Raw genomic sequence first — 18112 nt, forward strand, 5'->3', positions numbered from 1 at the left:
CTTTTGCTTGCGTACGTTTTCAGATGGCTCCAAAACTCATCACAGATGGAAAACCTTGTTAACTCCCTAGTAAACTCTTAATTGAAAAAACGTGTGCTCTTTCTGATAAAGTTTTATCATAGATTGACTTTTGAATTGAAGAAAGGCGTTTATTTAGCCTTTTTATTCATGTGTCTCAACAAAAGTCATTCACATAATTTAAACACTAGGATACAGGATCCTTATCTTATTACAGAAAATTACTGATGAATACTGCTATCAAACTTCCCCCTAATGCTCATATACTGTAGAGGGAAAATAATTATCCTCAAAGATCATTTCCTTGGGTTTTTCGACGGCCTTGTTATGGAATGCTGTTCTTTAGTAAATAGGGCAAATTCCTTATCCCGTTGATAGAGCCTGCCGTGTTTTTCATTGAGATGTGTTCAACTTTTTGGTGTGTCCCTCACTGCACAAAAAATGATTTTTTTTCCCTCTGCTACTGTATTTAATGTGTTCTGAGAAAAAGGGTTTGTGAAATGTGGTGTAGTAGAGTGTTTGTAAGAGGAAGAGGAAGGCGTTTAGTAAAGTGTGTGTGTGTATCTTTGTGTGTGTGTGTGTGTGTGTGTGTGTGTGTGTGTGTGTGTGTGTGTATGTGTATGTGTGTGTGTGTGTGTGTGTGTGTGTGTGTGTGTGTGTGTGTGTGTGTGTGTGTGTGTGTGTGTGTGTGTGTGTATCTTTGTGTGTGTGTGTATTTGTATTCTGCTGGTTCCAGGGTCCTGTCTCTGTGACGGAGGAGCTCCACTCCCTCAGCTTTGAGGCCCAGTTCAACATACAGGGCATTAACATCGACCTGGAGGTCAGTCAATTTCTACACACTACTTCATATCTCCTATATAAGACACACACTCTCCCACACACACATTCTGACAATAATCCACTCCATCCCACACCTCAAATAACCCCCACACAGTCTTCCTAGCATACATTGTGAGTCATTATTACAGTGCCTTGTAGAAGTATTCATCCCCCTTGGTGTTTTTCCTATTTTGTTGCATTACAACCTGTAAATTCATTTTAATTCCAGGTTGTAAGGCAACAAAATAGGAAAAATACCAAGGGGGTCAATACTTTTGCAAGCCACTGTAGTCTTTGTGTAAGCAAATACTGTATGTGTGTGTGTGTGTGTGTGTGTGTGTGTGTGTGTGTGTGTGTGTGTGTGTGTGTGTGTGTGTGTGTGTGTGTGTGTGTGTGTGTGTGTGTGTGTGTGTGTGTGTGTGTGTTTGTGTGTGTGTGTGTGTGCGTGCGCGCGTGCGTGCGTGCGTGGTATGTGTGCGTGCATATATGTCTCTCTCTGCAGACCTGCTCCTTTCCTCTGGTGGTCATCTCCAATGTTAGCCAACTGCCTGGAGGTTGGGCATCTGTCATGTGGTACAACCTGCTGACTGACGAACCCAGGGTGAGCTGAACACACACACACACACACACACACATACTCTACCATTATTTTAGGTGTTTTATATTTTATCTCACTCTCTTTCCTCTGTGCCGCTCCCTTTTTTAGAACCTGGGCTTCTTTGCCAGTCCTCAGCGGGCCAGTTGGGGCCAGCTCTCTGAGGTACTGAGTTGGCAGTTCTCCACCTTCGCTGGGCGGGGCCTCAACAGGGAACAGCTGTGCATGCTAGGAGAGAAACTCTTGGGTACGGTGGCCTAGTGGAACACTTTTCATGGGGGCATAACAGTGTTGGAACAGCATATATACACCATTTATTTGCACAGGTCATGAGGAAAAGCACTCCTGTCCCTTTACAAGTATTTTCAATTATGAGAGAACAAGAATGTGAATTGTCATGAGATTGTTCAACATCGGTCTTTGGCTTCCAACCACCACAATAGTATGGGCTCCCCCTATATTATCTAAGGTGGTGTTATTTCTGTTCAAGAATAATTGAATATTCATTCTTAGTGTATGAAATTGTAATGTTTTTGTTGTTGTTGATAATCGTAAATCTATGAATCATCTTCACTGTAGGTCAGCAAGCCTCCCAAAACGAATGTCAGGTATCCTGGTCCAAATTCTGCAAGGTCGGTGCTATTGCTTCTTTATAGTCCTACGACTACAAGTCTTAAACACAAAATGAAGGATGTCATATCTTAGTAACAAATACTCTCCCTTCCCACTTCATGTAGAATCTTTCACAGACATACTGTACTGTCATTCTCCATCTTGACTTGACTTATTCTCTTCAGCTCCTAGTAGAGTCATTCTCCATCAACAATTCATAATTGCACCAGTCCGTTCCCCTGAGGAATTTTTCCAGTGGTCATATTAAATGAATAACTTGAGGCTGTCTTTTTATTGAAAGATGCCATAAAAACTTTTAAGTGTAATTCTTATCTCTTTCCCATTCTGTCTGCTTTTTCCAGGAGAATATTCATGGGAAGAATTTCAGTTTCTGGATGTGGCTGGATTCCATCCTGGAGCTCATCAAGAAGCACCTACTTCCCATCTGGAACGACAAGTGAGATTTAGGGCCGGTCTATCCCCTTTTAGGGCCCCCTATCCCCTTTCCTCTAGGCACTATGCCATGTGTGGACAATTATTAGGGGGACAGATGGAATTATGCCATGTTGCTTCTACAATATTCTCAGATCTACATAAATGCTTAGGCGATAGATGCTAGGGGCTACAAGTTGTTTGTGGACACTCCTCTGCTTTGTGTACCCCACTGCTGATCCCTAAGCTACCTTTTGCTAAACTACAGTGTTGGGTTCAGTACAATTTAATGTCATTTGTGAATCATTAGGTTCAGTTCCATTTTGAATGGATTTCATGGACTGGATTGATCTATTCACTGCTCAGGGCTGTAGACCACAGTGTACTGTTAAATCAGTGGGTGTAAAATAAGTAATGTAACGGTGCTGTAACTGATGGTGTGTTTTGGGTGTGCTTCCTTCAGCTGCATCATGGGTTTTGTCAGTAAGGAGACTGAGAGGGCCCGTCTGAAGGACAAGGAGCCTGGGACTTTCCTGCTGCGCTTCAGCGAGAGCCACCTGGGCGGGATCACCTTCACCTGGGTGGAGCAGTCCGATAGTGGTGAGGCCTGTTCGGCTGTCGATTACTGTGGTGTCGTGAAAGAATTATCTTCACTATTTGGAATTTTTGCATCTGCTCTTGAGCCAAAGGGGGACCCCTACTTTGAGAGAAAAATTATCCAGAAATGACCTGATTAGACATAAAGGGTCACACCTCCCCACACCCATTAAAATCATATTGTTTGCCCAAAACTAGTGATTTGTTTGGTTTCATAAGATAATAAATTGATTCATATTTTATCTAAACCATGCAGTCCACATTGAAATCCACAAAACAATTAGCATCTAAACTTCCACAGTGTCTTTAACATTGATTCTGTAAACATTTAACTCTGATTGGCGCTTTGGTTGTGTCTGTGTCAACAGGAGAGGCCAAGTTCATCTCGGTGGAGCCGTACACCAAATCACGCCTCAGCGCTCTCCCGTTTGCCGACATTATCCGGGACTACAAGGTCATCGCAGACGGAGAGGTCCCTGAGAACCCACTAAAGTTCCTCTACCCAGACATCCCCAAAGACGAGGCCTTCGGACGACTTTACAACAGCCAGCAGAGCAAAGGCAAGATGTCTGCCAAGACATGTTTATGATGGAGAGGGTTTTGGTTTGTACTGTATATAAAATAATTCTGACCACCTAGGTTCCAGCAACTTCTCTGTGAGTGAGAGTAAGTATGTTATGGGATTGCATCATTTTCTACTCATTGTTTGTTGGTGATGTGTTTTTACCTGTGTGTTACTGGGAGTTGGCAGTTGGTGCGCAACATGCAATTATCGCTCATAACCAACCCAGCAAACCAGGAACATTCCCAGAACATTAGCTAAGATTCACATTAAGTTCTAATTCAGGTTTTATCTAACATTAGGATAATAACAACCCAAAAGTATTCTAAGATTGTTTTTGATGAGAAAATGTAATTTTTCTTATTTTTTAATTGAACTATCCTTGGAATGTTCTCCTAACGTTCAATAAAACAACCACATCAGAACATTCCCCAAATGTTATCATTAGGTTTCCAGGTAATGTAATAACACAATGTACCAGTAATGTTTTTAGAACATACTGTCGCAGCAAAATGTGAGAACAATAGAATTGGTTCTGAGAAAACATTATGGAAACGTTCTGCTAATGTTGATGGAGATGTTAAGAACACCCATAACAACAAGCAGGGAATATTCCCACAATGCTCTCATAAAGTTAGAGTTTCACGTTATGGCATGATTGTTCCAATAACGTTCCCTAAACCTTCTTCTGCAATCATGTCTGGATTCAATTAAATTGCTTCTGAGAAAACAACATTACTGGAATGTTTCGCTAACATTAATGGAGATGTCATCCGAGACACCTTCCCAGGTATAGGATCTTAAATTGACCAGTTTCTCACAGCAGAAAAATAATCCTGCAGCAAAAAGAAATGTGAATTACTTTGTGGATTATAATTAATACATTTTAGTATGGATTGATGCATTTTTTGTTTTGGCAAATCAAGTCTGACATTTTGAAGTTGAAATTACAAACTTTGGAAGCATTTTTAAACCTCAAATACATTTCAAGTTTTCATTTCCTGTGGCACAGGGACATTTATCCAGCAATCAGGTGGTCAAATTAAGATCCTGTATAGGCCTAACAACCAATTATGTGTATTGATAACAACCAGCAGCCCAGCAAACTGGGAACCTTCCCACAACATCAGCTAACATTCCCATTAAATTATAGTTAGGGTTTGAGCTAACATTAGGATGATAATGTCCCACAAACATTGAAAGAATGTTTTTGATCACCAAATATTTTTTTCTAAAAACGTTTTGAAATGAATTATCCTTGAAATGTTCTCCTAACATTCTCTAAAATGTTCTTTACAATATCTGTAGAAACTACCACAGAACATTCCCCTAAGGTTCTCATTAGGTTGCCAGGGATTATAACCCAATGTTCCGGTCATATTCATAGAATATACTACCGCAACAAAATGTGGGAGCAGTAAATTGGTTCTGAAGAAAAATTACAGGAACGTTCTGCTAATGTTGATGGATATGTTATTCAAAACACCAACAAGCAGGGAATATTCCTACAATGGTCTCATAAGGTTATAGTGGGACATTATGACATGTTGGTTCTACTAACTTTCCCTGAACATACTTCTGCAAATAAAATGTTGCCGCAATAGAAGTTGTTCAAAGAAACATTCCTGGAATATTCAGTTAATGTTGATGGATTGTCATGTGATTCCGAATCATTTCCATATGTGTTTCCACATGAGTTGTACCACTAATTTCCTCAACAGTAAGATAACACGAACACATGAAAGAAACCTCCATGGTGTAACGTATATGCCGGGAGTCAGAAAGCAAGTGCAGGTGGTGAGTTTAATAATAATCGGAACATTGAACAATATAACAATTACGAGTAATGTATAGACATGAAACACATAAACAATACTGACTGGTGAAACAACCTAAGGGAGTGCCAGATATAGGGGAGGTAATAAGTGAGGTAATGGAGTCCAGGTGTGCCTAATGATGACGGAACTTTGAAAGAATGTAAAAAATGTGGTTCTTGTAACATCAAGTGCATATTTTTTGCACCTTAAAAGAAACATTGTATAATCATCAGCACAACTGGAAAGCTTTTGTGATTTGGGAATATATATTTTGTGATGTCCCCACAATGTTCCCACCAGACTGTTCCCACAACCTAATGAAACATTCTGGGAACCTTTTAAAGAAGAGACTAAATGTGTTCTGGGAATGTTCTTCCAACGCCAGGGGAATGTTTTATACAAACATTGTATAATCATCAGCACAACTGGACAATCAAATGTTCTGGAACTGGGAAGCAGGATTGATATTGCCAACCATTTGAATGGTTGTTTACTAACATGCCCATAATCTCCTATTTTTTTTTTTATCTTCTTGCAGTCTTTCCATACATACCATCTATGCTGATCCCCATCTCAACTTTGCAGTGAGTACTTAAGTTTAACTTTGTTAAGATCTTATAATCTGTGCATGCCAGGAGTTGAATGCAGACCTGCGCCGAAGATGTGTATCCGAAATATTAGGCTATGTTAGATATCCTTTGTTTCTATAGTCTAAACCATTCCCTTGACTTATATCTCTCTCTCTTTCTCTCCACTGCTGCCGCCCCCGCCCTTAGAACCACACCTCCCCCCTGCTCCTCCCCAGAACCCCCCATGTCCCCTGGGATGTTTGACATGCTCACCCAGCACCTCAGCCCCTTGGAGATTGAGACTGCCGTGAGTACAGTAACCACCCTATCTTAAACAGACACACTGCAGCGAGCCTAGTCCCAAACTGTAGGCCCATCTAATGTAGCCAACTCTTCCATCATTGCAGATACACAGTTGCCTCTCTAAGCCAGTAGGTGCTGGTATACAATAACCTTCGTCTCAATTTTGGTGATAATACAAGAAATGCATTTTCAACTCTGTTACACTTGTATGAGTGGAGGCTCCTCAGAGGAGGAAGGCCGAACAAAACGGGGCTAAACCTACCTGAGTTTGTCCAATACAAACTCTTGTCTGCAACTGTTTTGGACTAGTGTTTACACCCTAGATCAGCTAGAGTGTGCAAGGCGGTATTGATTGTGTCACTGTCTGCCACCTTGAATACTCCAATATTGTCTTTCGACCTGTGCACCGACGTTTTAAACTTTAATTCATAGGCTAGGTTGCAGCAACCTCATGACGGGTATAGGGAAATTTGAGCATCATGTTGTAGCTTAAGCCTATTGATGTTACATTGAGCTGGGTGAATGGAATATGAATGACAGTCATCCAATATGCTGTACTAGAAATAAGGCCATGGGCGTACGAAAACTTAAACAGCACTGACCACAACTGACTTGGTGTATGGTGTATAGTAATGATAGAAGAGTTGGCTATAGAACACATCATGTAGAAGGTTGGGACTAGGCTACACCGCAGCAAGGTATTAAAACACTCTGGAGATTAACTAGGTTCAGAAGCCTAGGTTGACTTCATCTCTGCTCTGGCTTTGACGTTAGATACGACTTTTAAGATGATGTTCCTTTGTAAAATAAACGAGTCATCATGAAGACTCCTTGTAATCCTCTGTGGTGATTGGACTGAACCTGCTGAAACAATCTTTATATTCTAGTTGCATTGGCGTCTGCTATTATGGGTATTGTTTGACTTTTACAGATGAGTTCTCCGTACTCCGAGTAACACAAGATGACCTGCAGAGTATGCCAAGTGACACAGTCTCTACTGAATCCCTGCACAAGTGTAATTTTCTCTTACATCTGATCACAATACATTGCTCTTCTACCCAACTGTTAGTATTGTCTTTGAGCCCTTTGTCATGAAAACAAAGATATAATATTATGTTTTGAGCATAAAGTAGATATTACATGCAAGGCGGTATTGAATGTGTCCAGAATACATCCAGCTTGTTATGTCTCTTCTCATAAATTGACATCTTTATTACTTCTGTGCAAGCACACTATTGCTTTCTGTTTGTGTCTGTGTGCACAAGTAATGTTAGTATGTTATTATATATATATATATATATAGTGTCTTATTCCCCGCTATCAAGAACCAAGTTTTGTACAAATAATACATGTTTATTATTGCTTTAATCACTTTTTGTGTTTTCATTAGTTTACCAATTGGATATTTTTGCACTTAGAGCCCAAGGTGTAATGGTCCCATTTTCATTGACACCCCTTTCCACCAGCAAAAGGGTTAAACAAAATATGATTTCCCCCTTTCAACTGTCTTTACCACTGAGTAATAGTGTACCTGTAGGTAATAATAATAAATAATAATTCATGAAACTTTTAAAGTGCTATTCATTACATGATAGTAGGGTTGAATAGTGGGAACCCGGTTACCGAGATTTATCTCCCAAATCCACTCCCTTTCCCAATAGAACTCACGGGGAGTTTTAAAGAAGAGTGAACGCGCGATGGCAGTAGGCTATAGGAGTTATTTATTCAGACCCATAACCATTCAATCTTTGTGAAGACAAGTGAAGGCCTTCTGTATCTAATTCTAGTCCTATATTATTCAAGGATGACATTAGAATGATAAGATAAGGACAACGAAACATATTTCATTTAACTGTTGAAAGCGAGGAAGGAATGAAGCAACATTAGAGAGAGGAAGAGGAGGTAGGCTAATAGCATTAGGGAAAATATTATCAAAGGTATATACTGTATATGCATCAGCCTACTAATTATACAAATAGGCCCTATCATATTTCAAAATTAAAATCAAATTCACTAGCCTATACTTGTAACTTTGTGGTTCATCAGAATTGCATGTTCTCTTCTGCTTTATCATGGCTTGAATGATGTGCGTAATTCCAGTCCATATAATACAATACAGTACAGTAATACAGTTCACACTCAAAAATATTTTACCTACAGGAGCTAGTTTCATTTATTTACCCAAGAGAGCATATAGCTGGCTACATCTATGGGCTTTTTTTCTGTTGTGACACTATACTTGTACACTATTTTAACTGAACAGTGTCCCACTTACCCTAAAACCCCCATTTCATTACTTTACTTACTTATAAAGGTTTGGGACACCTGGGACCATCACACGATGTCCTGGCGACTGGTAAAACACATTTCCTAAGAACATCTTGAAAATGTCCTGACATTGTCTTCAACAATGCCCTGAAAACTTACAGGGAACTAGACAAAGTTACTTCGTCCTGATCTTGTCAATTTACACTTATAAGATCTGATCAAAATCAGTTCACAATGTGTCTTTTAATTGTCTACACCTGTCTGAAAATGTTGGCACAATCAGAAACATGATCGAGGCACAGGACACATGTTAACACCAGGTATAAACAGGGCTAAAGGGCCCCCAGAGAACAAATCTCCTGAGAAAGTCTTGAAGATATCCTCACATGGTCCTCAACGACATCCTGGGAACTTACAGAGAACTATACAAAGATCCCCCAGAGAACGTTCTCTTGGAACCATCACACAATGTCCTAATGACTAGAAAAATGAAATTCCTGAGAACTTCCTAAAAAAAGTCCCGACCTGGTCTTCAGTGTCATCCTGGTAACTCACAGCGAACTAGACCTAGGTCCTCCAGAGAACATTCCATTGTGACCATTATGCAATGTCCTAATGATAAATAAATAAATGTCCTGTACTGGATGCCCCCTTTTGTTTGCTAAATGGCCTGAATATAACGTCCCATTGGAACAACCCACTGACCTTTTTGCAACCCCTAATGGTCATTCTAAGATCTTATTGTAATAGTCTGTCTGTAACAATCCAGGACCTGTCGGAAACGCCCCCTTGTGGTCATTGGATGTCCCAAGGATAACGTCCTATCAGAGCGAAGTAGGAACCTATTTGTAATGTTCTCTAGTGGACATCACAATACTTTATAATAACATTATACTGGGAACATTACATAATGTCTGTGAATGTTGTGAATAGTTTATATGTACATATATATATATATTTTTTTTAATTCAGTTGATATAATATCATTTCAAAGTATGCATTAAGGTGTCTGCAATAGAATGCACAAATGTAGACATTAATTAATGCATTTCCAAAAGCTTTTTTACAATAGTGGAGTAGTACAACAATTGCATAAAGTATCTTATTAGACAGTGCTTGATATAGACGCAGCATTCTTGTTTTCAAAGTGATTGAATGTGTAATAGTTAGTTAATAATGTTAATCAGTCTATGACCCAAGCAAGCCTACCACAATGAATGGCAGGTGTCCTGGTCCATGTTCTGCAAGGTAGGTCAAGCAGTTATATACACACACAAGCTGGATCACGTCATGTCCTACTAACACATTCTCTGTGAATGGGAGTAAGTATGCAATGCGGATGTGACGTCAGGGAAATGAACATAATATTCCTGTAGACACAGCCGCACCACCTTTTTAAGAAGCGAGGCGAGGTACTAAGATAAACATAACACAGGTTCTTTCGATCAAGGAGTGGAGCATGGGAATCAGACAACATTATGCAACAGCAATTTATTTAATTTTCAGTGTCACAAGTAAGACACAACATCCATAGGCCTACATCATCTTCGGGCTCCGGGAGCTTCGTACAACTGTCCTATAAGATAGACTTGAACAGTTAGCAATATCAGATTTCTCACAAACAAGTATCACTAGGTTTATATGTTTAATTCATATACTCAAACTGACGATAATAATGTGTTGCAACACTCAAGGAGAGCGTGCCCAGGAAGAAGGAGAGTAGGTCTAGGTGGAATATGGGCGCCAATGCCTAAAAACAATACATTAACAATAAATCCTATTCCTCATACTTACTTTGTTACAAGAAATACCATCGCCGCTCACATTCTCCCAAGGCACGTTGACCAGCACATAGTAAGGCGATCCCCTGAAGGACACAGGAAGGCTTTTATACAAAAGGCTTTGGCCTTAGCCTTAAATAATGCTATTAACAATTATAACTTGGTACTTAGGTACTTTTTTCTTTTTTTTTACAAATTGGTTGCCATGAAGACTTCTTGTAATTCTTTGTGGTGATTGGACTGAACCTGCAAACACACAAAACAATCTTCTAGTTGCATTGTCATCAGTTATGCATTTGTCTGACTTATACTTTGCTTTTGAAACAGATGAGTTTTCCGTAAACAATGTAACACCAATGTCACGTGTGCTCCCTCTCCGGCCTCTAGGTCACCAGGCTGCTCGTTAGGGCGCACACCTGTCACCAGCGTTATGCGCATAATGACACTCACCTGGACTCCATCACCTCCTTGATTACTTGCCCTTTATATGTCACTCCCTTTGGTTTCTTCCCCAGTTGTCATTGTTGCCTACAATCTCTACTGAAGAGAGCCCTAGACAAGTGTAATTTTATCTTACATCTGATCACAGAGCAGGATGGATGAAGCTAAGAGGGTTACTTTGCTGAGAAAATAATTGAGAACAAAAATGACCCTAAAAAGTTTTGGAAATCATTTAAGGAACTTGGCTGTAGTAGTACTACCAAAAACAAACTAAACAGTATTGGACCGAACATCAAGGAGGAGATGGAAAAAAGCAGAGGTTGCCAATAAATTCAACTCTTTTTTTTTACTTCTGTTGCCAGCAAGCTGGTTAGCAAGCTGCCCCCCAGTTCTGGTTTGTATGGAAGCAACCAAGTCAAGAAGTATTATGTAGAGTTAGGGCTTCAGCCAAACTCTTTTTCTTTTGCAAAGGTAGCAACAGCAAAAATAATCAGTATGCTGGCAGAGCTTAAATGCTCCAGAGCCACAGGCCTGGATAATATTCCTGCAAGGTGTCTTATAGATTCTGCTGAGCAAATTGGCACTTGTATTACGCATATCGTTAATCTCTGTCTTGAACAAGGTACCTTTCCCAGGGACATGAAACAAGCTAAAGTTATACCTCTCTATAAGAAAGGGATAGTCTGCCCCTGGGAATTATAGGCCTGTATCTATCATCTGTGTAACATCAAAGATCCTGGAGAGAGTTGTACATGAGAAAATGTATGAATATGTTAACAAACAGGGTCTAATGTATGATTTTCAGTCGGGTTTTAGAAAAACATACTCCACTGATTCATGTCTACTTTACTTGACTGACTTCATTGTGTAGATTGTCTGAAATCAGAGTGGAGTTAGTCCAAGCTGCTTGATAAGGACTCCATGAAAGTGCTAGCTACTGCCCTCATTCAATGCCATTTTGACTATGCTAGTACCTCCTGGTTTGGTGGCTTATCTAAACTAATGAAGGGGAAGCTCCAGATAGCGCAGAATAAGCTGTAGTATTGAAGGTGAGTCCACTTACTCACATAGGCAGGAGCTGCTTTCAGGAACTAAACTGGCTGCCTGTTGAGGCTAGGGTGTCCCAGATTAGACTAGGTTTGGTTTACAGGAGTATTTATGGTCCTACGCCCAGATATCTAAGTGATTACTTTCCTCTTGTTAGGGATGCACACAATCACAGCACCAGATCAGGTGTTGCTGATGTGTGCTTATATAGGTTCAGGAGTAATGCTGGGAATATACTTTCTTGTATACTGGAGCCTCAGAATGGAATGAGTTGCCTCTGCCCATAAAAACAACGTCTTCTCTGGGCAGCTTTAAAATATAAAGTAAAAATATGTTTGATATCTTCTGTGCCCATATGAATAACCCCTGTGATATAACTGGAATGAGGAGATAGATGTTCTTCTTCTCTGTTTTTGTTTTATTGTTTCACTGCCATACTCTGTTCGATCTTGTCTAGCCATCTTGTCTCAAGAGGACCACAATGGAAATAAGTCCCAGACTTTATTGTGTGTTATCATCCTCAATGATTTTATTAATGTGCATGTATGGCTTTTTCAAGTTTTATGTGTGCTTGTCGGTTATTGTTGGAAAATAGCTACTCTATGAAGAACCAAGTTTTGTACAAAGAGTAACCTAAGCGTCGAAGGTCTCTCCAATAGTAAAAGGGCTTAACAAAATATGATTTCCCCCATGTTCTTTACTACTGAGTAATAGTACACCTGTAGATAGTCATAATAGTAATGGTCCATAATCAACAATCACACTGGATGGATAAAATATTGTACTGGACAAAGCAATATTTTTAATCAGACTTTCTCTCCTTGAGTAGCTTTCCTGCATTCAAATATGAACCAAATGTTAGGTTTTTGCCTTCAGTTTTTTTCCCCCTTGCAGGTTCTTCAGAACTGCAACATTTCCTCTTTTTATGATGAAATATTTTCCTGAATGGTTCAATCCCAAATGCAGAAGTGATTTTCATTTTCGACTTGGCATTTGACCTGCTACAGTTGTTTGCATCAAGAAGTGGCTACTGTACTGTATTGTACTGTATTGTAGTAAAGTCGGAAAGTACCCTGGGCTGTCCCTTATTAAGTTACTGCATGGGGGAAAACATCTCTAATGTTTTTCTAATGTTTTGCCTTAGAAGGTGCCAAGAGCTTTTTTCCTACTGTAGTTTATGTTTGACTTTGAAGTATGTACGCTGACTTACTGGGTTTACTTTGCAATGAGACACTGTAGCATGATATAAGAGCGTTGTAGGCCTACTTTGGGCCTACTGCCTCTACCAACGGTTTGTGACACAGGTGGTTATGCACTCACCCATGCACTGCAAAAAATATCATGCTCCCCTTCAACTATCATTTAAGGAATAAGGCATGCCTGGGGATTATTGTGAATGGCACACTGAGGCTGTTCTTATGCACATCGTGTACCGGAGTAGGCTAATAGTCTGGCTACACTGTAAAGGGGTTACAGTGAATTTGACAGTAGCTTACAGGCAGCTTGTTTGCAAGTAAAATTATGTATTTCAAATGACAGTACACCTACTTTAATATAAATACATTATTGTTGTGCCACAGAAGCAGTATGTCCCTCTTACTTTGATCTCTACTTAACAGCTGTATGTTCCAACTGTCATGACATTATAAGTTATGTTCAGTGTTTCTCCGTTGGTTCAGCAGTTTAGTTTCTGTTTAGCTCCAGTACAGATCACACGTAGGTGTCCAGAAACTAACGTGTTATAGCTAACTTGTCTACAATAAACATCCTGCAGATAGAAGGTTGTCGTGGACCTTCTTCCCACACCATCCACATATTAGGTCTGTGGAGCTACAACAAAACAGTACAGTGTATAGCCAGTTAATGTTACAGTCCAGTTGTCATGTAATTCCTCTTTTGTTCTCTATTGCTCCTCCATTGTTCCTCAAGCAAGGGGGAGGCCGATGACATCACTGATTCCCATCAGACCAACTCCTTGAAGTTTGCAGTTGTGTCTAAAAAAACAAAACTTTGCTTAAACTTTGCAAACATTTACCATTTAGTGTGTGTACTTTAATGTATTGTCACGGTCGTCGTACGGAGGAGACCAAGGCGCAGCGTGATAAGCGTACATTCTTAATTTATTAAAGAAAAAACAACAAAACGAACAGTGATGCAAATCTGAATAGTGCAGACAGGCAACTAAACATAGAATAAGAACCCACAAAATGCCCAAGGAATATGGCTACCTAAATATGGTCCCCAATCAGAGACAACGATAAACAGCTGCCTCTGATTGAGAACCAATTCAGGCAACCATAGACATATAAACACCTAGACTTACAAAAACCCTAGACATACAAAAAACCCTAGACAAATTAAACATATATATCCACCCTTGACACACCCTGCCCTGACCAAAATAATAAAGAAAACAAAGATAACTAAGGTCAGGGCGTGACATGTATTTATATTTGGGATATTGCTTTCCAACAGTAAAAGTAAAAAATTGCTGGAGGACATCAGATTCCAAACTGTCAACGACTGTAGGGCAAAACAGATCAAAAGGATATGGCAAAATGCTCAACCATTTAAGGTTTAAGACTTGCAGTCACTTCAATAATTTTAAATACATTTTTAAATGGATGGGGCACCATAACCAGATAGGAGTTAAATTGGTACAGCATTCTCACTTACGGGTGCAACAAATATAGCCTCCTATTTAGCCTCTTACAGGGTATGTTGATGAACCAGAGACAACAATATCATGCACCACTAATGGTCAAAAGGTTTTTGGCGCTTCAAGGACACAGTATGACTGTACCATTCGAAATATAGCAATTCTTTCCCCGCCCACAACATTTTTCATCATTTACAGTATGCTGCAGTAAAAAAGTTTCAGAGTATTTTACTGTCGATAACCCACTATGTCAAATATGACAAATCTGTGCTTTATAAAGGATGGAATAAGCACCTCTTAATAAAGGCCTTGTAAATCATAACCCTGTCCTGCATCTTGGTAGAGCATTGCAATGCCAGGATATTGGCTTCGACCACCCATATGTAAAAAATATATTCACACATGACTAAGTCGCTTAGGATAAAAGTGTCTGCTAAATGTTAAATATTATATTATAATTCACTAAAACATTTCTAGGATGGCCCAACATCTTCCCTCTTGGGAGCATAGTTAATATTGGATTTGATCTTAACTTCCCCCAAAATGCTGTGCTGCAAGATGACACACTCTAAAGTGCAGTCATGCACAGCTAAAAACCTTGGCAGGGCTTTTATTTTATTTTTTTCTTCTCTAAATTACGTTTCCTTGTTTGTTTTTTCCAGGTGTCGTATGTCCCCCCATTTGTTTCTGGTTCACCCCAGTGTTTTCACAATTGTTTAATAGAAGAAAAAGACATGGATGGCTTAAACTACATCAGGGAATTACTTTTGAGTTCTGTGAAAAATCTAAGAAACTTGGATTTTTGAGTGTAGTTGCCCTTTAATTCAGTGAGCATTCATCGCAATGCGATGTAGAGCCTAAATAGATGTGTTATGAATGACAGAAGATGTCTCACTTCAAACTAAGTATTACAGCACACTCCATAAAGTGTCAATAAATAGGCTATTAAGGTTCTTCTGATTTATGAAGATTCTCTCATTATTCACAGGTTACTGTAGGGTGTGAGAGGTATTTACGTGGGTTGATGGACTTACAAAGCTTAAGTTTGTGTGTGTGTGTGTTTGTCATAACCAAGAGGATTTGGAGTTGTCCAACCGGAGACTACTGCACCAGGTATTCCTCTTCTGTTCCCATGCTGGAGACCAGGGCTTGGTTACAACCTGTCACAATGATGCCAACATTTTGTGGCTTATCTTTCAGCGGGGGAGTGGGTGAATGTGTCAAAAACTTGCTTGACTGGGCTCAGTACCATGCGTTATGGCTCGTTTTTGTTGTGTGCTTGTTTGTGTTCTGAGGAACATGTCACTTGGTCCCAGAAGAAAGACACTTTCAATTTATGTAGGTTGGGGGCTTTCATCAAGGTAAGTGTTTCTTGGTGTAATGTCGTCCCCAGGCTATTGCACACACAACACATATAAGCCTGGGATATCAACCATTCAAAGTTGGCTTTAATGGGATTGACCATAGAATTAATGGGATTGACCATAGAATTCTATAGGAGTAACCTTACTGAGTAAAGTATTAGTCATCGTCACTACTTAACACAGTCAAAAAGGCATAATTATTGCTAAACCCTACCCATTTCCACAATTAATCTTTTAACATGTGATTTTAAACCTAAACTAATGAAGGCCAAATTTGATGTGTTGGTTCACCAAACCTTTCACGCATTTGGCAGAAGTGTCTGGGAAAGAGACTAGGTGTAGTGTAACTAACATGATATCACTTTAGAGCGTATGCCATCCTTCAGCCCAACATGTGACCCTTTATAAAGCACATTCTTATTTCATATTCGACATAATGGGTTATGTCACATTTGACATGGCTGATTATGTCACACAGTTATTATGTCACGGAGTATTATTTATTTTTTGTGTGTTATTTGTCAGAATGTTTCTTGTATTATTAACTACAACCTAAAATCATTTTTGGACATTAGTTTGCCGGTCACGCACTAGATATTTGAGCAGAAATTCCCTGACCTGGAACCTTTGTTTGAACATCCTAAGGGAGATCTATTAATCCTGGGGACTGCACCAAAATGCAGGCGCCGGCAAAGAGGAAGAAGTGGGGCCCTAGTCAGAATCAGGCGGCATGCATACCATCCACCGTTTCTGATTGTACTTGTATACTCGTTAATATTCAGTCCCTGGACAATAAAGTAGACAAGCTCAGGGCGAGGATCTCCTTCCGGAGAGACATCAGGGACTGTAACATACTCTGTTTTACAGAATCCCTTTTCTCTCCGGATATATTACCCTGTCCATTCACCCATCAGGGTTCTCCATCCATCGTGCTGACAGGAAGAAGGAACTCTCTTGAAAAAAGAATGGCAGAGGGGTTTGTTTAATGATTAACAACTAATGGTGTGATAGTGGTAACGTACAGGAACTCAAGTCCTTTTCTTCTCCTGATATGGAATACCTCACCATCAAATGCCGACCATATTACCTCCCAAGATAATTTTATTAGGTCATCGTCGACTTGAGTAAGTCATTTAAGCGTGTTCACCCTGGCAAGGCTGCTGGCCCAGATGACATCCCAAGTCGCATCCTCAGAGTATGTGCAGACCAGCTGGCTGGTGTGTTTACGGGCATATTCAATTTCTCCATATTCCAGTCTGTTGTCCCCACTTGTTTCAAAATGTCCACCATTGTTCCTCTACACCCCAAAAAAGGTAACTGAACTAAATGACTATCGCCCCTTCTGTCATCATGAAGTGCTTTGAGAGACTATTTAAAGACCACAACACCTCCACCTTACTTGACAACCTAGACCCACTACAATTAGCATACCGCCCCAACAGATCCACGGATGACGCAATCGCCATTGCACTGTACACTGCCCTATCCCACATGGACAAAATAAACACCTATGAAAAAATGCTGTTCATCGATTACAGCTCAGCCCCTCCTGTACTCCCTGTTCACTCATGACTGTGTGGCAATGCAGGTCTCCAACTCAATCATCAAGTTTGCTGACGACACAGTGGTAGGCCAGATTACCAACAATGACGAGACAGCCTACAGGAAGAAAGTGAGAGCCAGGAAAACAAGCTCTCCCTCAACTTCAACAAAAGGAAGGAGCTGATTGTGGACTACAGGAGACAGCAGAGAGAGCATGCCCCCATGCACATCGACGAGGCATCAGTGGAGAGGGTCAAAAGCTTGAAGTTCCTCGACGTGCACATCACTGACGACCTGAAATGGTCCCTTCACACAGGCAATGTGGTCTTCAACCGCAGAAGACCCTGACGAACTGCTACAGATGCACCATTGAGAACATCCTGTCGGGCTGTATCACAGCTTGGTACGGCAATTTCACCGTCCGCAACTGTATGGCTCTCCAGAGAAATCTAACTGCCTGTAGCTCAGGCATTGAAGCAAGGATATGCATATTCTTAATACCATTTGAAAGGAAACACTTTGAAGTTTGTGGAAATGTGAAATGAATGTAGGACAATATAACACATTAGATCTGGTAAAAGAAGATACAAAGGGAAAAAAAACGTTTTATTGTATTTGTTTGTACCCTCATCGTTGAAATGCAATAGAAAGGCCATAATGTATTATTCCAGCCCAGATGCAATTTA

At 40.1% G+C, this 18112-nt stretch overlaps 1 protein-coding gene across 2 annotated transcripts in view; it reads left to right on the forward strand.

Annotated features, from left to right (window-relative positions):
* The window catches only part of LOC110501546 (signal transducer and activator of transcription 4), a 35206-nt gene extending 27316 nt beyond the window's left edge, over positions 1-7890 (forward strand). For both annotated transcript variants that reach the window (XM_036958922.2, XM_036958923.2), the window contains exons 14-23: positions 755-838; positions 1340-1438; positions 1544-1679; positions 2012-2064; positions 2407-2501; positions 2940-3076; positions 3442-3633; positions 5991-6036; positions 6229-6328; positions 7256-7890. In XM_036958922.2, the coding sequence (XP_036814817.1) occupies positions 755-838; positions 1340-1438; positions 1544-1679; positions 2012-2064; positions 2407-2501; positions 2940-3076; positions 3442-3633; positions 5991-6036; positions 6229-6328; positions 7256-7279 (966 nt within the window). In that variant the 3' untranslated portion in view covers positions 7280-7890. The remainder of the gene's footprint in view (positions 1-754; positions 839-1339; positions 1439-1543; positions 1680-2011; positions 2065-2406; positions 2502-2939; positions 3077-3441; positions 3634-5990; positions 6037-6228; positions 6329-7255) is intronic.
* The last annotated feature ends 10222 nt before the right edge of the window (positions 7891-18112 follow it).

This window comes from Oncorhynchus mykiss, chromosome 22 (genome assembly GCF_057628025.1).
Source record: "Oncorhynchus mykiss isolate SJ-2025 chromosome 22, ASM5762802v1, whole genome shotgun sequence".
NCBI classification, from domain to species: Eukaryota; Metazoa; Chordata; class Actinopteri; order Salmoniformes; family Salmonidae; genus Oncorhynchus; species Oncorhynchus mykiss.